The 20593-nt window shown below is 44.8% G+C and overlaps 2 protein-coding genes across 2 annotated transcripts in view; one reads left to right on the forward strand and one right to left on the reverse strand.

Moving 5' to 3' along the window:
• Window positions 1-20593, reverse strand: part of UPF2 (UPF2 regulator of nonsense mediated mRNA decay) — a gene marked incomplete at its 3' end in the record, with an annotated part of 212002 nt that overhangs the window by 45075 nt on the left and 146334 nt on the right. The window lies entirely within an intron of this gene.
• The window catches only part of PROSER2 (proline and serine rich 2), a gene marked incomplete at its 5' end in the record, with an annotated part of 39322 nt that overhangs the window by 9348 nt on the left and 9381 nt on the right, over window positions 1-20593 (forward strand). The window contains one exon of the mRNA XM_082647670.1: window positions 9723-9942. Coding sequence (XP_082503796.1) covers window positions 9805-9942 — 138 coding nt within the window. The remainder of the gene's footprint in view (window positions 1-9722; window positions 9943-20593) is intronic.

Genomic DNA, 20593 nt, shown 5'->3' on the forward strand with positions numbered 1-20593 from the left:
GACAAAGGTGGCATCATGTGGTTAAAAAGTGGTGGAAAGTAAGCAGTACTGGAGGAGCCAGGCGAAGGGCAGCATTCTGAAGGAAGACTAGATGGGGTTTGCCATCGTTCATGAGCCAGGCTTTGAGGATGGAGAGGAGAGGGACGGGGAAGCAGTCCAAACGTGGCTCACACCCGAGCAGAGCATGAAGGAAACTCGGCTGGATAAAAGGGTTCCTATTGTGGCAATAAGTGTGAAGAGACAAGGTTAGGCCAGATTCCAGACACACTTTAAAGCCCTATGTTCTTACAGCTCCTTGGCAGGATTGGTTAGGAAAACAAAAACGGTGCCCACTTTGATAGGCCTGTGGTCCCAAAAGGAATCCAGGATTTCAGAAAGGTTAATTAGGTCTTTGCAATTCACTGGTGAATGTTGCGCTGAATCTTTTTTTTTTAATTATTATTATTTTTAAAATTTTTATTTATTTATTTTTGGCTGCGTTGGGTCTTCGTTGCTGTGCGCGGGCTTTCTCTAGTTGCGGAAGAGGGGGCTACTCTTCATTGCAGTGCACGGGTTTCTCATTGAGGTGGCTTCTCTCGTGGAGCACGGGCTCTAGGCGCGAGGGCTTCAGTAGTTATGGCACGCGGGCTCAGTAGTTGTGGCTCACGGGCTCTAGAGTGCAGGCTCAGCAGTTGTGGTGCATGGGTTTAGTTGCTCCACGGCATATAGGATCTTCCCCGGCCAGGGCTCAAACCCCTGCATTGGCGGCAGGCGGATTCTTAACCACTGCGCCACCAGGGAAGCCCTGTTTTATTTTTAACAAAGTTTTTGAGGGCAGAAAACTTGGAAGAAAATGAACTACAGGACCCCAAACAACTTTTACCTGCCTACCAGGTCAGTTCTTTACATTTGGGTCTAAATGTGCATCTTTGGTACTGAGAGGGATGGGAGGGGCCAGAGACTGTCCTTTATGTGTGAAATGGGAGGTGGGACTGAGGGTTGTGTTGCATTATCAGGTGTGTTGTCATAACTAGAGCACAATCATTTCTATGGAGTTCATCTATAAATTATTTTTAGGGGGAGAAATGAAATGATTAATCTAAGAATTTTATTCAAGCCGTAATTAAGTTGAATAGTAGAAAAGAAAGAATATCAGGACTCCGTTTCCTTTTAACTTATGGATTAGGTTAATAAAACAGTATAAAAGAGTCTTGGCATCGATTACAGCTTCATTTTCTACGTAATTTCTCATTATAAAACTTTTTTTTTTTTTTTTTTTGCGGTACGCGGGCTTCTCACTGCTGTGGCCCCTCCCACTGCGGAGCACAGGCTCCGGAAGCACAGGCTCCGGACGCGCAGGCTCAGCGGCCATGGCTCACGGGCCTAGCCACTCCACGGCATGTGGACCGGGGCACAAACCCGTGTCCCCTGAATCGGCAGGCGGACTCTCAACCGCTGCGCCAGCAGGGAAACCCTAAAACTCATTTTTGTTAATGCACATCACTCCCATAAAAACAGGAATGAGCAGAGAACTAGACAGAAAACTATAGAAGCTATAGAAAGCTATAAAAGTAGGACCCCTGTCTTCTTTGTTTGTGTAAATCAGAGCAAAGTACATCAGTACATGTTCAGACAAACAAAGGTTGTCAAGAGCTGCCAGCATTAAGGCCAACAATGGCTATTTTGTGTTTTCTGATTATTTCATCTAAGATTGTGTACATTCCATGAAAAATGGCTTTCTTTACTTTCGCCCACTGCTTAACCATAGGAAAAGCCCATGAGTGGTAATGAGCTGTGATGACCCAGAAACAGTTCCCATGGGGAAGCTCCTTCATTTTTAATGTCCTTGAAGGTCAAGAACATATCTTTTTGAAAGCGGCTTGGCCGTTAAATCATCATATTGGGATTTCTCAGGATATAGTCTTCAAGGTAATTTCTGTCCTAAGATTCTTTTTCTAGGTTTGGGAACAGATCTTCCCAACGTTCCTATGAATGGAGAATGAGATGATGAAAGAGTGGGATGTAGGTTTGCACATGGGTCTGGCCCTTGTGGATGGCCCAATATGGGAAGGGGGTGTTTTTAAAAAGCTCATTTCTTCTCCTTTCCCAGCTAAGCTGTGCTTCTGCTGACTGTACCGTAGCTGTGGTGGTTCATAGTGGTGTCTAGACAGGAGCCGGGGTCTCTAAGCCTGGATCATAGCCCACAGGGTTCAGAACCCTAAGACCCAACCTTTCTTTTCTTTTGTGAAGCGTTTGCCTTGGCTGTGAGTTGGAGCAGTTCTCTTTCTAAAGTGTAACGCAGACATGCTAAGCAAAATTAGTTCCACATCACTTGGTTAAGGAGGATCATTTTCCCCTTCGTGTTCAGAACTGCAAAGACAATAATCACCCTTGTGATTTTGTTTAGCATGTCTGCAGGGAATCTAAGTCTCAGAAGACGCGATTCCCTTCCCCCCACCAAGTGGGACAAAGCTTAGTAGTTGAATGTAAGGGAACTTATCTATTTGTTCCAGTTTAGATTCTTAGGTAAATTGGATCTGGTCAACCTTTCCCTGGCTAACTTTGAGCTAAATTATGATCCAAGAAAAGTTTAAATTCAGGGTTTCTCCTTCCTAGTTAAGCCAGACCGCCTTCAGCGTTTCCCTCCTAAATTGCCCCAGGGTTTCTAGATTATGGGTGTCTCCTCTGCTTCTCTCTTTAAATCCAAACTCATCTGTCCTGAGATCTGGACTTTTCACAGTTTCCCAGGTGATAAAATGATCTGATAAATCATTATTATTCAAACCTGCAGGAAATCTTCCTTATTGTTTTTCGGGCAGTAAGAGGTGTGTAAGAAAACAGTGTGGTGGAGCAGACCAGGTGTAGACTATAGTACAGTCGATGTGTGCCCCGCCCCCACCCACCCATCCGCACCACTGGGATGTGTCCCTGGTTATGGATGTAAAATACAGGGCTGTGTGTGCTTTAAATGTATACACATGGATTGTGCTAAGACTCTAATTATAACTTCACTCCATACATTTCAAGATCCATCCACACCATCGTCCAATTGATTGCTTCTGACTGATGAACAGTATTCCATTGTAAAATGTTTACCTTGTTTTTGCTTATTCTTGGAGTTCATCTTTTGTTAAATCTTTTCCCAAGTAATATAATGTATATATACATATATGCATCTTTATTTTATGCTATTTTTAATTAATTAATTAATTAATTATGGCTGCATTGGGTCTTCGTTGCTGCACGTGGGCTTTCTCTAGTTACGGTGAGCAGGGGCTACTCTTCGTTGCGGTGCGCGGGCTTCTCATTGCGGCGGCTTCTCTTGCTGCTGAGCACGGGCTTTAGGCACACGGGCTTCAGTAGTTGTGGCATGTGGGCTCAGTAGTTGTGGCTCCCGGGCTGTAGGGCACAGGCTCAGTAGTTGTGCCGCACGGGCTTAGTTGCTCTGCAGCATGTGGGATCTTCCTGGACCAGGGATCAAACCTGCGTCCCCTGCATTGGCAGGCAGATTCTTAACCACTGCACTACCATGAAAGTACAATTTTATGCTTTTTTTTTTTTTTTTTTTTTTTTGCGGTACGCGGGCCTCTCACTGTTGTGGCCTCTTCCTGTTGCGGAGCACAGGCTCCGGACATGCAGGCTTAGAGGCCATGGCTCACGGGCCCAGCCGCTCCGTGGCATGTGGGATCTTCCCGGACCGGGGTACAAACCCGTGTCCCCTGCATCGGCAGGCAGACTCTCAACCACTGCGCCACCAGGGAAGCCCTATGCTATTTTTAATGGTATCTTTTTTAGCTGCTGTTTGTGGCTAGTATATAGAAATTGATTTTTTTTTATATTGGCTTATCCCCAGTGACTTTGTTAAACTCTTACTGATTCTAATAATTTGACAGAATTTTGGAGTTTTCTACAAAGACTGTAATTATATGTGAATAATAACATCTTCCTTTTCAATCCCTATTCATTTTTTTTCTTGCCTTATATGTGGGTTATGACTTAATATACAATATAGAATAGAGGATGGGATGGTGGTAATGGGAGTGGTTTTAATATTTTGCCATCAAATATGATGTTTGCTATAATTTTTATGGATATCTTTTATTGGATTTAAAAAGTTCATAATTTGTGAAGTTTATTTTTAAATTATGCATAATATTAAATTCGTCCAATGCTTTTTGTCATCTATTGAAATGACTGTATGACTTTTCTCCTTTAATCAATTAACGTTGTACTGTATGTTGGAAAATCAACGTTATTCCAACCTTGCATTTTTGGGATTAAGTCATCTTGGTCATTATTTGCTTTCTAGATCCAGCTTACTAATAATTTTGTTTAGGACTTTTTGTATCTGTGTTCATGAATGACAGCAGCCTATAATTTTTTCTTCTTTATACATTCTTGGGTTTTGGCATCAAGGTTTTAATAGCCTCAAAATGAGATGAGTTTGTTTCTACTTTTTCTCTTCTCTGCAGAAGTTTGTGTAAACTTAGAGTTATTTGTTCCTTGAATGTTTCATAAAACTCTCTAGTAAAACTTTCTGGATGTGCTGTTTTCTTTGTTGTAAGATTTTTATATAATGATTTATTTTCTTTAATGATTATATTACTATTCAGATTTTTTCTTTTATTTGTGGTGTTGGTTTTAAGGAGATCGTCTCTTAGGAATTTGTCCATTTCATCTATCTTTTCAAATTTACTGGCATAAAATTGTTTATAATACCCCCTTTCAATACCTGTGGCATCTATACTTATGTTTCCCTTTTCATTCTGATATTGTTTGTCTATTTTTTCTTGATTAGTTCTGCCAAAAGTTTGTCAATTTTATTAGCATTTTCAAAACAATAAATTTTGAAATTTAGTTCTCTATTGTGTGTTTTTCTATGTATCTAATTTCACATTCTTTTTTTTACCCTGTCTATTCTGTGTTTATTCTTTTGGTTTTTTTTCTAATTTAAACGTTACTTGCTTGGTTCATTAAATTCCAGCCTTGTTTTCTAACACTGTAAGCATTTAAGTGATGTTTTAGCTACATCCCACAGGTTTCGATATGCAGTATTTTTATTATCATGTAGTTCTAAATACTTTCTACTTTCTGATAATATTTCTAAGAGTTACTTAGAAATATAAATTCCTAACGACATGGATTCTTCTGATTATCTTTAGGTCACTGATTTCTAATTTAATTGCTTTGTAGTAAAATAATGTGTTTTCTGATACCACCAGTCTTCTGAAATTTGCTGAGACTTGATTTCTGGCCCAGGATGCCATCAGTTTCCATAAGTATTCTATGTGAACGTGAAAAAATATGTATTAAGAAGTTGCTTCGGGCTCCCCTGGTGGCGCAGTGGTTGAGAGTTCGCCTGCCGATGCAGGGGACACGGGTTCATGCCGCGGTCCGGGAAGATCCCACATGCCGCAGAGCGGCTGGGCCCGTGAGCCATGGCCGCTGAGCCTGCGCGTCCGGAGCCTGTGCTCCACAACGGGAGAGGCCACAGCAGTGAGAGGCCCGCATACCGCAAAAAAAAAAAAAAAAAGAAAAAAAAGAAAAAGAAGTTGCTTCACTTAGTATGTTGTAAATGTCGCTTAGATCAAACTTGTTAATTGTGTTGTTTAAATCTTCTTTATTCCCAGTCTGCTGGATTTATCTATTGTTAAGAGTGGTGTGCAGAAATCTCCCACTATAATGGTGGGTTTATTAACTCATGTTATTTATATTTGAGGTACATGCAGGTAAATCGAAATTTTTATCATTTTGAAGTACTCCTCTTTGTTTCTAGTAATTCACTTTTCCCTTCTTTTCCTTTGTCTGATTTTACTGTAATGATTCCAGCTACTTCCTATCCATCCATTTCTCCCTCCCCACAGGCAGCCTTTGTTGCAATTTTTCTCATGTATCCTTCCAGAAAGATTCTAGGCACATCAAAGCATAAACAGAGATATTTTTCATTTTTTTCCCTATACACATGGAAGTATACGAGACTCTGTTCTGTCCTTTAGCTTTTTCCACACTCTAAAATGTGTCCCGGAGAACACTGCGCAGCCTCCTGCTTCTTTTAAATCGCTTGTCCTGATTGCTTTTAGGTTCCCCCCTGGTGCTGTCACCCTCCCAACTGTTGCCAGAGTCATCTTTCTAACCTGTAAATGTGATGCTGCCTCTCTCCAGGGCTCCCCATCACCTGTGGGTGAAGTTCAAGATTCAAGTCCCTCTTCGCTTGGGTCCACTTTTCTGTGTGCCTCTATTTGCACTTTCTCCCTTTTCCAGCGCATTCTGTGTTGTGCTTTAGCTCATTTCAGGGCTTCACCCCAGCCACTCACGACTTTTCAAATAGGCCATGTGTTGCTTACTCTCCTTCTGTGTCTGGAATGCCCAGCATGGTTTGTTTAAACCTGAAATCTCAAACATCTCTTATTGCTGGCCTTTCTGAAAGTCTCTGAGCCCTCCTGGGGAGTATGGGCACCTTCCCCCTGCTCCCATGTGCCCTGTCTTGGCGCTGGACACGGTGATGCATCCGTCCTCCATTAGAGTTGGCGCCATGTGGCAGAATTACTTGTGGAACTTGATAAAAATGCACATGCTCAGCTGTTACCCCCACAGATGTATTCAGTAGATCTGGTTCTGACCCGTTGCTGGATTAACTTCCCCTGGGGAGGAGATGCCTCTTACCCATTGGTCTTTCTCTAGTACCTGGAATCTGCCCCATATGAAGTAGGAGAACAGTAAACATCAGAAGAACATGCCAAGACTAGAAAGGAATATAGGGTTCCAACTGAAGCAAGGACTGATTGATAGGACGAACTTTGATTCTGCAGCCTGTGGGGAGTGGGTTGAAGGTGATTGCTTTCAGGAGAGTGGTGACATCACAGTGGTGTTTCAAGATTAATCCAGCAGAAGAATACAGCAAAAGGATGGCCAAAATGGAAAAAGCAAGAACAGTCAGATGATGTGGTAAAAATGGTCCTGAACTCGGGAGGGGGACCAGAAAGGAAGTGGATCCAACTGACATTGGGCAGGAAAAATCAACAGGTCTGGGCAGCTGGTTGGTTGTGAGTGGCAGGGACAGGGAGGTGTCAAAGATGTCCCCAAAGCTGTTTGTGTGACGAGGCTGAAAGCCACTGTGCCTCAGGACGGGTCTTTGACAAGATGACTCATCTCTGGGGTTTGGTGAGTAGTGGAAGGACCTAGCTCCTTGGGCTGCTCTGCAGACCTGACTGTGGCCATCTGGAACTTTGACAGAGTGGGGTGATAGTGGGAGGAGGGCTGGATGCCTTCCATCCAGGCCATTCTAGGTCTTTCTGGAATGTACAGGGGAGGATGAAGAGGAGGAGCTTCCTTCCTCTCTGGCTCCAGTGCACTCACTTTGGAGGTTCACTTGCCCCACTAGCTCCACCAGTTCCACGAGCACCATCAACTTGGATGGCTGCTGCGCCCTGACCGGCCATGCTTGGCAGACAGAGATTTACCAAGACTGTAGATCACTTGTGACCTTCAACCTTACCAGAAAAGGCTGCTACTAGTAAATACCGAGCAACAAACACAGGAAGCCCAAGAGAATAAACAGAAACACGCACACGCGGCTCTAGTTTCCCTTTGTGGTGCTAGCCTGTGGCGCTCCCCCAGTGAGCCTGCTCTGCGCCCTCTGGGAGAAGTCGGTTTCTTCATCTATGGAGCCCTCTTAGTCTGACCCTGGCCTCCCTTTTCTAAAGTGCACTGTTAGCAAACACAGAAAGTGAGCCCTTGTTTGGGAAAGGAGACTAGATACTGTGGGGTGGTCATGACCTCACAGACTCACGGCTCTGGCCGCTCTGTCAGACGGATCTGCTCCTGCTTCTTTATCTCACGCTCTCCCCTTTCCAGTGCAGACCTTGCCCCCCGCTCAGAAATCCACGCCCCATAGTGGCTCACCCATGGAATTCTATATTTTTGGCTCCTGGGGAACTAGGACCAGGGAGCCCCTCGTTCTCAATTCCTTAAGAGATGAAAGAAGACTGACAGCTCGAGCCTGTTAAGGATATTGAACCAAGGTTTCCACTTTCTCCCCAACAGAATCTGCCTTCTGGAGAATTCTGATTAGCTTCCTCACCTTCTTTCAAGGGAATAATTTGTAGAAGTCTAAACACTACAGTTTTACAGCATCAGAATAGCTTTTAAAACGCTAGTAGCACAGGAGAAAGGCGTGCTCTCGGATGGTGTAGTCAGTTACCACCCTCCGCCCCACGGAGGGTCCCATGTGCTGTCTCATTGCACAGATCCGGAGCCAAGTTCCAGGTCCTGCCCCACCGAGCACACGGTCCCCCAGGTCCCTCATTGGAGGTGAATCAGTACCTCGCTTCCCGTCTTTCCTCTGTTGTCAGGGGAAGATTCACTGCCCGCCCCCGCCCCCACCAGACGGCACCTATGGTGGTTTTAGCTCACGTGCCCCTCGGGATTCTTTAGGGGTTCGTAAGGCCACCTGGTGGTGCTTTCAGTGTAGGGAGGGGTAAGCATCTATTTCCTCACTTGCTGTAACATCAGGTCATATGTAATGGACAGGAGGCATATTCCCTTATTCCCTACTAGCCTTCTTTAGTCTTCTGGAAGGTTTTGTTGAACTCAGTTGTCTGTTGTTCAGGGGCTGAGCTGAATTTCCTGCTGGAACAGTCAGAGGACTGTATGAGACTAGGGCTCAGGGGGGACAGTTTCAGTGTCCTTGTTCCTGAAAGTGGGAACACGAACTTCCCAATGGTATTAACTGATGGGACCTTAGCATTTTATGTAGAAACTGCAGTAGTATCACGGCCTCCAAAGAGTCTGGAATTTCGGAGATGTCAACCAAACTTCCATTAGTAATTTGTTAGCTCTTGTCACTTTACCTCAACTCTGAACTGTAACGAGGCTGGAAAAGGAACCATGATGCTGTGGTGTCTGAGGCAGAAAAGAATAGAATTTATAAGCAGTACAGGGAAAGCCTGAGTCTGAGTGTGACGGAGCGTGAAAGTACAGACGCGAAGAGCAGAGGACGGCGCCAGAACATTATTTCATCAAATTTTCAGCACGAAAGAAATTTTTAGTACACCCATCTTTCCTTAAAAATAATTCTTACTGCTACTCAACCATAAAAAAGAATGAAATAATGTCATTTGCAGCAACATGGATGGACCTAGAAATGATCATACAGTCAGACAAAGACAAATATCATATGATATCACCTATATGTGGAATCTAATATATAAACTTATCTACGAAACAGAAATAGACTCACAGACGTAGAGAACAGACTTGTGGTTGCCAAGGAGGAGAAGGGTGGGGGAGGGATGGACTGGGAGCTTGGGGTTAGCAGATGGCAACTATTATATATAGGAGGGATAAACAAGGTCCTACTGTACAGCACGGGGAAATATTGATATATTCAATATCCTGTGATAGACCATAATGGAAATGAATATAAAATGAAATATATATGTATGTATAACTGAATCACTTTGCTTGTACAGCAGAACTTAACACAACATTGTAAATCAACTCTACTTCAATAAAAAATAAAATAAAAATAATTCTTACGTCTTCATAATGGAGAAGGAGATAGAGGAGAAATGGAAATGAGCATCACCAAACAAGTTGACTTCGGGGGTCCTGATCACCTTAGTCCTAACGGTCGAGGCTGTGGACCAGCCGACTGTATCTCGTGACGCCTGTTCGTCCTGGGGGAATGAGGCCTTCGCTGTCTGAGCTCACTAACCCTTGTCACCTTGTGCTTACTCCTCCAGAGGTGACCCACTACTTGGGCATGGGACACCGGCCCCTTCCCCACTTCCTGTGATTGAGCCAGCGGTCGGGGTTACTGTGGGGATGCCTGTCCATCACCAGAAGTCAGACTCTTGGGAGATGGACCCTGACTTGTTGCCCGGCTGCAGGCTCAGTGGCCTGAGCAGAGGGGGCAGTCTGGAGAGTCGAGCCAGCAGCTCTCGTTCCAGAAGTCTCACTCGGGTGAGTCCCTGTTTCTCCGGTGCTCTGTGTGCTTGAATGTTGGCTGATTTCGCCCCCCTATCAGGAGTATCTTACAACATCCTTTTGGGGTAACTAGCTTGACGTCTTGGAATACTCGCTCTCTGAAGCGGCATTTCAGTGTGAATCGTATTGAGTTTTGCACAAAATCCAGAGCCGTGATAACTTGGCTGCTACGACCCAGAGCACGCCGTGCCTGAAGGTGGCCACCAGCCCAGGCCAGGGCGCCTGCCTTTCAGGTCCAATGACTGGAAGAAGGGAAACACCTCACAGGATAACATCAAATTCACTTTAAAACAGATGTTTAAGTCCTTTGCAAATATAAATGCTTTCCTATCCCTTTCTCTCGGCATCCAGACCTTTACGTAAGTGTCAACAAGCTTTGGGAACTTTCACAAAAAGTCTGTAAAGTTAAGAGAAGATCTTTTGGCCCTCCCCACCCCTCAGGGTATTCACCTTTCAGGATGGAGACCTTCATATTCATAGAGGGAAGGACAGGAGAGAGTCCACCTTGGATCTCAATAAAAATGGTCCATTGTTCATCTCAGCCCATCTTCAATGGGAGCACAAATTTTCTAAAGATACACCAATCCGTAAAATTAACCCCAGCTATGCTGAACATAAGAAAGAAGTGTACAGAGGGCAGTTAATAGTAACAATAGAATTTTATAGGCTCCTACTTGCATATTTTCTTTTTTTCAATCACCATGGTAAGTATGTAACAAATATTATTTGATTCGCCAAAGGAAAAATATATTACAAATTACTCTCTGAATATCTGAGAATCTATAAATCCTTAAGAATAGAGAATTTGGGACTAATTTTTTAATTTAAAAACTGTATTTAAAGAATATGTTAAAAGAATAGGTAGAAAGACATACAGATTAATACTCCAGTCATTAGTGGAGTCTGTTCTCCAAAGCACAGTTAGGAAGCAGCTCTGCTCTGATGTAGAGGGTATTTCTAAAACATGGCGTGGATAACTTAGGAACCATAGTCTAAAGGGCTGCCCTGTGTGTGGGGGGGGGCGGGAATAAAGTCGAGAATGGTCGTCAGATGACCTCGGTCTCTGAGGAAACGGGTATAGTGCGTTATGAGTCTGTGCTCGAATTATTTTCTTGCCTTTCACTTTCATTTTCTTATTGAACTTGAGGCAAATCTCTTAACATCCTTTGTACCATGGCCTCTTTTGATAGAAAGCTGAAGCAATACCTGTTCTCTGTCTCTTCCTGGGAGAGTCCATAACCCCAGGTGTGTCACGTGCGCTGAATTCTGGGCAGGAAAGTCGCTACTTTTCTATCTCCACTGTAGTCTTATAGGGTCCGTTCTTCACATGCACCAACTCATACCCACCCTCACCACATCCTCTGCGGTGGGTCAAACTCATACTCCAAAGACAGAAAGGACTTGATTGAGCTCGGCAAACCCGTCCGTGGAGGACTGCCTTCCGTCTGTTCTATGTAGGTGATTTATCCCTTTGCTCAAATACTGAAGCACTGTTCTCGGAGGTGAGGACAGAGGCAGAGCTTGCAGTCTGGTGGCTGTGGTTCACCCTGACAGAATTGGCTGCAGATTTGCTTCCCAGGCAGCAGACTCTGAGATGGACAACGTTACAGCACAGGAGGCTTATTAGGGTTGTTCCTGGGCTCAACATCTGGAAGGAAAAGGAAGCAGGGTTTGGGCAGAGAGAGAAGCTGGGCTGTGAGGCAGACCCAACAGAGGCCTTAGCTGTTCCTCAGGAGGCCCTGGCGCTGCTGGGCCGAGAGTGGAGCCTGGATACCCACTCTGCCATCAGCCCTGGGATGAGGACATCCCTGGAGGGAGGCACGACCTTGACAAGACAGTTCCTTTCAGTTGGAGACAGTCCCCAAAGGGGACTGACAGCTGAGGGCCGCCTGCCAGCAGCATTCCCAACAGATGGGGGACCAGGTCCTTCATCCCCAGGGTGACCTGGGGGGCGCATCACACTCCCTACCACGAAGGTGTAGGAGAAAAGGAACAGAGCCTTTTAGAGGGACCGAAGGCACCAGAGCAGCTATAAGATGTCTGAACTAGAAGAAGCAAGACTGTGAAATGAATTCGGGGAGTTTACAAGAGACCACCCTACAAATACAGCTCTTCACAGAGTGTCTGTCTAGGCAGGTGGGGTGTCCATTCCATCACCTGGCAGATTTGGAGAATAGGCATCATTTTGACTCTTTGTCAGGATGTCAGACCCAGGAATTCATCTTCAGAGGCAAAAGCTCTTCTTTGAAAGGAGGTCTACTAAGTTTCAGCTCCGGAGTCACAAGGAGAAATGGTTTATTATAAAACTTTTTATCACGGACGTATTTTTTGGTAAGATATGAGAATTATCTTTAGGTTCAAAGACAGAAAAGACTATAAATCTCTTACGTTTGTAAATCTCAGGAGGTCAAGACGGGCGAGGTGAGCACAGCGTTATGCCTGTGAGCCGCCTGTGCTGGAAGGGCTTCGGGAGCCTTAGTGCTGCGCTAAGCGGGTTCCACAGTGGAGTCGAGTACAGATCAGAAGGACGTTCCCCAAGATGTTTATAATTTCCCTTAAGTCCTCCCAGAAATCCGTATGCATTTTGCAAGTTGCTTTATTTATTGATACTAATCGGTATCCTGAAAATTGGCTCAGGATAGTAATAAACACAGGATACTGGAGACATGCCCACGTTCAAATTCACATGTGCCTCCCTCTGGAACCTGGGAAAAGTAACTTAATCACTTTCTTCATTAGTTATTTTCTTCATTAGTTTAAAAGGGGGGTGGGGAGTGGGATAATAATTCTTTCTCAAGGGTTCCCCGTAGAGATGAAAGGCCCAGCATCTAATCAGTGCTTCCTAATTACTGGTACAAGCTCCTGTGAGTGCCCTGTTAGCCCCAGGTGGAGAATAACTCTACTCCATCCTGCCCCGTCATCCTGTTTGTATCTATGCTTTCCCATCTATCCATCTCTTATCAGTAGCCTTCTGAATTTCTTTCTTTGACCAGAAGGGAGTCTAAATTTGGGGAGGGTCTATATGTTTTTATTCTAAATCCTCAGTCTTTTTATGACTTGTCTCTAAAGAACGACAGTCAACTGTAGTATTTTCCCTACTCCCTGTTCTTTATTCCCTGACCTCATAAAAGGTTTGTCAGTGACAGTGTTTTTAGGCCTCCAGATTGTATGGGATTAAATGCACCCCTTGGAGGGCTCTTTACATAAAAGATAGTTCCAATTTATAGAAGTGTGTATTTCTTTTAAGCAACGGTTATTTTTAAAAAGAAGGTAAAACATTAATGCCTAAAGTTAAATGAGAGTATTGTAAAGTTTTTAAACACTACTTGAAGTGTGGCCTGGAAGATGACAGATCTTTGCTTTTTAGAAACCTTTCTCCTGAGGCAGTACAAGTTAAAAATTAAAATAGCTGCTTAGGTAGGATTGTTGTGGCTATCCACATGGCCGCCGTCATGACCCAGGCTGTTCTAGGAGGATGAAGTATGTGAACTTTTTATCGCTCAAGAGGCTAGTTGTGGTTGTGTACGTGTATTGTTTTTCTTGTAAGGAATTCTTCCTCTGAACATTTTCTAGCAAAATGTATAGCTAGAACTAGAATAAACGGCCAGGACTTCCCTGGTGGTGCAGTGGTTAAGAATCCGCCTGCCAATGTAGGGGACATGGGTTCGATCCCTGGTCCGGGAAGATCCACATGCTGCAGAGCAACTAAGCCTGTGCGCCACAACTACTGAGCCTGTGCTCTAGAGCCCGTGAGCCACAGCTACTGAGTCCACACACCACAACTACTGAGCCCACATGCCGCAACTACTGAGCCTGCGTGCCTAGAGCCCGTGCTCCGCAACAAGAGACGCCACCGCAATAAGAAGCTGCGATGAAGAGTAGCCCCCGCTCACCGCAACTAGAGAAAGCCCACACGCAGCAATGAAGACCCAACACAGCCATAAATAAATAAATAAATAAATTTTTTTTAAAAAGAGCAAACTGGCCAAATCCTTGTATACTTGACTAAGAGGGTCTCTTTTTCCTTTGAACTGTAAGAAGGACACCTTCAGTACAGTACAGTTGGTAGTGTAGTTCTGGAACTTACCACCTCGAGAGGTGATGGGGATTCAAAATAAAAGGTTCAGGAAGGATTTAGAGACATTCATAAATGATAGCTCTTTAAGGGGACAAAGGAAGCTTTGGGTATAAGGTGACATATTCTTAAGCTCTTAAGGCCAATATCTCAGACACACATCTCATCAAACATCCGGGGTGCACTTCCAGGGACCAGTACTGCCTCATGCCAGGATCCTTAGGTTCTTCTTATGCACATGGTCTGAAGCCTGCTCTGCCCGGCAGGCACCCTGAAGCTTCCTCCAGAGAAGAATATGATTTAACTAGCTGAAAAGAGGGGATGCTCTTAATACCCACAGGAATTAAGGAATTTCATAATGTGTGTGCCACTTTGAAGGTGGACTGGAAACAGCCCAAGTCCCCAAGCATACTTCCTATTCATTTTTGTCTCTAACTTGGGCAAAACCAATGATCCAAATTCATTGTTTTTGGAGATTTGATATTCAGTGAACTGTGTTGAAACCCTGCCTGGTCCCTCAGCAGACAAATCTTATAGCCCTCAAGTCACATAATAAGCCTGTGATCAGACAGCGGTCGTCAGCTCCTGATCACCCCTTCCTTCTCCAAAGCCTCTGAGGTCGTTTGGCCTCACCCGTCGGTCGTGGAAGAAGGTAAAGCAAGCGGGGGCGAAGCTGTCTCCATGTCTGGCTCCGCCTGAAGTCTAAGCAGGACACTAGGACTCTGACATGCTTGTCGCCAGACAGTTTCAAGGAGAAGACACAGAACAGAGGCGTGGGAAGGAGAAGCAGACTGGTCAGTAGTAACCACATTGTCCTTTCAGCTCTGGCTCCTTCCCCAGATTGAACCCAAAACTTCCTGGACAGAGCAGCTATTTTAAAACAAAGCTAAACTGCTTTGAGGAGAGTTCAATTCAGTAAACATGCAGTAAATGCCTCCCACATACCAGATTGGATAGGTGATGGAATAAAACTCGGTTTTAATCTTTTCAGGAACTCACAGTTTAGTGACACGACAGCCACGCGGAACTCTGGGACGTGTGACAAGCACGACGCCACGCGCTTAAGGCATTTCCCTCTCAGTCGGGACCGCTTTATGACGTTAACAGTTCAGGGAAGTTTAAGGCAGCCAGGGAGCCCAGCGTTGTCCTTCAAAGCCATGATTCTTTCCATCTGTAATCAAAACTGCTCGCATATCTAATCCCCCGCGGGCTTGTCTGTGTCTCTTTCCGGCCACAAGTAGAGGTTTACGTTAACCATAGTGAAAAATTACAACAGGGACTAGTTAGAAATAACCCTAATTAAGCCCTTGTAATGAAACCGTGGGAAAGGCCACATGCACTTATGGTCTTTCTTATGAGGTTGCCAAAGTAAAGCGTGGCATTCACAGGGGGGTCGGAAGCACAGAAGACACTGATTCCTCTTTTCTTCTCACTGCCCCTACGTTGTGTTTCAGCTCATGGGGGGCGTCTCTCATCACCTTGGGCTTTTAAGTCAATAAAGCCTTGCTCAAGTGTCAGGGAGATCATTTCGGTGTTTGTAGAAAGAGAATGTGACCATCAACTCACATTCTGCCTGAACAAATACCCAAGGCCGCCTACCTGGGAGAGTTGGGGGTTAAGACATCTTGATCATCTCAAGAAATTATTTTAGCCATCATAATCTTTCTTAAATTTTCTTTCTGGGCTTCCCTGGTGGCACAGTTGTTGAGAATCCGCCTGCCAATGCAGGGGACACGGGTTCGAGCCCTGGTCCAGGAAGATCCCACATGTCACGGAGCAACTAAGCCCATGCACCACAACTACTGAGCCTGTGCTCTAGAGCCGTGAGCCACAACTACTGAGCCCACGAGCCACAACTACTGAGCCTGCATGCTGCAACTACTGAAGCCCGTGTGCCTGGAGCCCGTGCTCCACAACAAGAAAGGCCACCACAATGAGAAGCCCGTGCACTGCAACGAAGAGTAGCCCCTGCTTGCCACAATTAGAGAAAGCCCGTGAGCAGCAACGAAGACGTAACACAGCCAAAAATAAATAAATAAAATAAATTTATTAAAAAATTTTTTTTTTCTTTCTTTCTTTTTATTTTTCGTTGAAGATACAGATAAGTTCTGCTGGTTCTTTTTTTTTTTCCTCCTTCACAAGGAGTTACCACTGTTGTCTTAATCTGCTGTCAAATCCAATTTCTTTGTTTAAAAGAAAAGCAAAACAAAAGGAAAAAAAGCCTAAGAACTGAATTAATTCAGTGGCTTTTTTAGGTGGGGGTTATTTTAGTGTGAGTGTTTTAAGCCTTCTCGACTGTTTTGTTCAGCCAAACAAACAAAGGTTTTTTCCTCTCTGCCATTTGCCTAAAAACTAATCTCCTGTCACACATTTGTACTCCCATAGGTATGTCTAGGATCACTGACTTTTATCACTGCTGGTCGCATTTGTTGTAAGAGTTGGTCACCCAGCCAGGACCATGTTCCTCTCAGAGCTCCACCGGGACTAGAGGGACAATTTTGCTGTCATCTTTGCAGGAGAGGATAGATGGCCCCAGTCTGGGACTCTGTCCTCCTCCTCACGGGAGACCTGTTCAGTGTGCATTCCAGTTACGGCAGTAGATTTGGCGTTTTGAATTTTCTGGTTTGAATACATTAGAAATTATTTCTTCACCATCATAATACATAGATTAGGGTAGAAATGCATGTGCTCCCAAGTTCTTGAAGCAAAACAGTGTTTCCCTGAGAGGCTTGTAGACATCACCTGCAGTCAGCATGGTAGGTGGGGTAGCACAGGGGAGGGATGGTTTTCTAGACCGTTCTTTTAGCATCAGGAGATTTGTAGCCTTAAAGAACTTCCCTTTATTCCACATCCCAAATTGGCTCATTAAAAACTTCATTGATAGAAAGGAATTAAAAAAATTTTTTTCTGCTGTCAGCCTACTACCTTCCAAATAATAGGGACAAATGTTCGTTCTCTTCCATTCACCCCTTTCCAAGAAAGCTGCTATGTTTTCTTATCCTCATTTCCTCTCTGCTTAGTTCTTTGGGAACTGAGTTAGCAATTCTCTCATCCAATAGCACCAGTGGTCAAGCAGGGGCCACCCCGGCCACGGTGCCAGCTCTCTTCCCTCCTCACATGGGGCCACTGGGCCACTGCCTTGCTTTTTTTTCTTAAATGTATTGTAACAGCGTTATTGAGATGTAATTCACATACCCTGTGGCTCACCCATTACAGTATGCCATTCAGTGGTTTTTAGTAGATTCACAGAGATGTGCAGCCATCATCACAACCAAATTTAGAATATCTTTATCACCCAAAAGAAACCTGTGCCCACTAGCAGTCACTCCCCGCTTCCCTCCAACTGCCCTAGGCCCTGGGCAACCTCTCATCTGCTTCCTGGCTCCATAGATGTGCCTGCGCTCGCTGCCTTGCCCTTCAGGCTCTGCCTCTTCCCCGAGGCCCACGTCTTCCTCTTTAACGTCCCTGCCTGAGAGAGGCAGCAGCAGCATCTCCTGGGAATAGAGGTGTAGACAGAACTCTCTCAGCCAAGGGCCACGTGCCCCTTTTCTGGCCCTGAATTCCTGGCTCACCAGCCCTTGGCACTGCAGCTTTTCTCTGTTTCTGCTTCCTTTCCTCTCCTAGGTACAGGCAGAGTCCGGGTTCATTTGGAGGGCAGCTTCTTGTTTGGGGAATTAGGCAACAGAGTCCACGGCGTGGTTAGCCCTGCCCCTTAGGTCAAGACTCAAGGCCAGGCTGATCACGAACAAGTCACCCAGCCTGTCCTCCAGCCTCTAACGCTAGAGAGACACCTTGGATAGTTGATGACGCAAGAATCTGAGTCTGCCAGGACCTGGGGCTCTGATCACTGACCAGCCTGGTTAAAACTGATTTATGGGGATGTCCCTGGTGGAGCAGTGGTTAAGAATCCGTTGGCCAATGCAGGGGACACGGGTTCAAGCCCTTGTCTGGGAAGATCCCTCATGCCGCGGAGCAACTAAGCCTGTGCACCACAACTACTGAGCCTGTGGTCTAGAGCCTGCGTGCCACAACTACTGAGCCCGAGTGCCTAGAGCCCGTGCTCCACGACAAGAGGAGCCACCGCAGTGAGAAGCCCGCGCACCGCAACGAAGGGTAGAAGCCCCCGCTCGCCGCAACTAGAGAAAGCCCACGCACAGCAATGAAGACCCAATGCAGCCAAAAATAAATAAATAAATTTATTTTAAAAAAGGGAAATAAGTAGAACAGAACAGAAAGCAAGCAGAGAACTGGTTCTGGCCTTGGCTGCTCTACAAAATAGTTGTGCGACCCTTGGAAAGTCATTACATTGCCTCTGCACCCGGTTTTCACACCTTCAGGTGAGGGAGCTGGACTGACTGATCTCCGCGTTGCATCTGTCAGCATGTGAGTCCTGTAGTTTGTCACACAACATAAAATGGTTGAATAGGAGCTTCCCTTTCTAAGCTTATTTTCCAAATGAAATATTATGTTGGGACTCCTTGCTTTGAGGTTGGATTGGACGTGCGGGGTTTATATACCCCATTCTCACTTTTGCCGCTCACTTAATTGGGAAATGGGAGTGTGTCTTAAGCTGACGGCGTGTTACAGGTCAGTTGCCTATTTAATTCTACTGTCTGTCTAACCAAAGAGAAATCATTATACCCAGCCAAAGTATCAATAGATTATCTAAAATCTTGGGAATAACCCTATTGAAACACTGAGTTGGGAAGGTCAAAGTAGGAGGAAAAGGGTAGAGAGCATTAATTTATTTCCCCAAGACGTTTACTTCAACAAATAGTTGGGGCTAAGACTTTTTTGGTTCCCGTTGTTACCATTATCACGTCACCCTAACAACATCCATGGTGGTTGTAATTATTAACTAGAGGAATCTTTGTCATGCTAAGAGCCCTATTCATTTTAGACTTGCAGGGTTTTCTGTCATGGTGGTGGTTGAATCACCAAGCTGAACTTCTCTGCATGGAGAGAAGAAAAATGCGAAATGTCTTAGGGTGACTCTGGGAGGAGCAGGGTTGGTGTGGTATGTGCTGAATGATGGGCGTGGGGTAATCTAGCAAGACTCAGGCTAGATTAAGAGGAAAGAGGAGGAAAGAGGAGGCAGGATGCTCTGTGCCACCTGCCAACCCGCAATAAGTCTAGAAAAATCACAAAACGAGTAGCATCGCTGGATTTTTTATGAAAGTTTCGTGTGCTGGTGGCCAGAGGGCCAAGACAGACCTACATGGTGAGGAGGCAGCTGACACTGCGGTTACAGTGACTGCATCCTGGACACGAGACAAACTCTCAGCTCTGTGCAGAGTTCACAGATGCCTCAGACATGGTTCTTTCCTCTACATATAAAGTCCAGCAAAGGTGAAATGCATAGGTGATGAGCAACTACGGTAAAAAATAGAGTTTTATACGAAGAGTCAATTCTTCCTGTTAAATAACCCTCAACTCATCTGCTTCTCTCTGTTCCCATCACCATGGCTCTACTTTAGGTGACTTTTAACTTTTGTCTAAATTGTTTCCATATTCAGTTGTCCATACTGTTTCCTATTTTCCACACTATTGCCAATGTGATCTCTCCAAAATACGTATCTAACTACCCCTGGTCCCTTTTTGTTGAACTCTCGCCCACTTCTTTCAGATTATTGACAATCATTTCACCTCCAGAGTTTTTCCATATCAGAACCCCTGTCCCAAAAGTGTGAATTGACACCCATACTATGTTTCCCTAACTCGCCATAGTCACCTTGTTATAGCCACTTTGTCTACTTTCTTGTCTGAAGCCCTCATTAGATGAACTAAACCAGACAGCAAAAACATTATTTACACCCTCGTATATACATTGCCCGATGCTTACTAGATGCTCAGATATTTGAATGCATGATTCAGTGGGTGCTATGGGGGTAGGCTGTAGGTGTGGTGACATTTAAATTGGACCAGGAAGGACAGGTGAGATGTGGCTGTCCAGTCATGGGCATTGCTGACAGAGAAACAGGTCTAGGAAATAGCAAGTGATTTGATTTGATTATAGGGCAAGAATTAGCAAACCCCACTCTGTGGACTAAATGTGGCCCCCCGCTTGTTTTTGTAAATAAAGTTTTATTGTAACAAAGCTAATAAGCTCATTCATTTACATATCACCTGTAACTTTCACACTGTGTTGACAGAGTTGAATAGTTGCCACCATTAAGACTGCAAAGCCCCAAATATTTACTATCTGGCCCTTTACAGAAAAAGTTTACCAGCCCTGCTATAGAGTATAAAGGGGAGAGGAGTAGGAGTGACATTTAAAAGGTAAGTAGGGTGGCCCCCGCTCGCCGCAACTAGAGAAAACCTGTGCACAGCAACGAGGACCCAACACAGCCAAAAGTAAGTAAGTAAATAAATAAATTTAAAAGGTAGGTAGGGCCAGATCCTGGAGTTCTCAGAATTAAGTGTAAACCCATTAGTCATATATTCTGTAGACATGAAGGACTTATAAGATTTTAACCCTGGTTCTTTTGTTAAAACCTATTCCTCTCTTCTTTGGTTCAGTGCTCAATAAAAAGTATTAAATAAGGAACGCCT

Source organism: Grampus griseus, assembly GCF_964374135.1.
Source record: "Grampus griseus genome assembly, chromosome: 2".
NCBI lineage: Eukaryota > Metazoa > Chordata > Mammalia > Artiodactyla > Delphinidae > Grampus > Grampus griseus.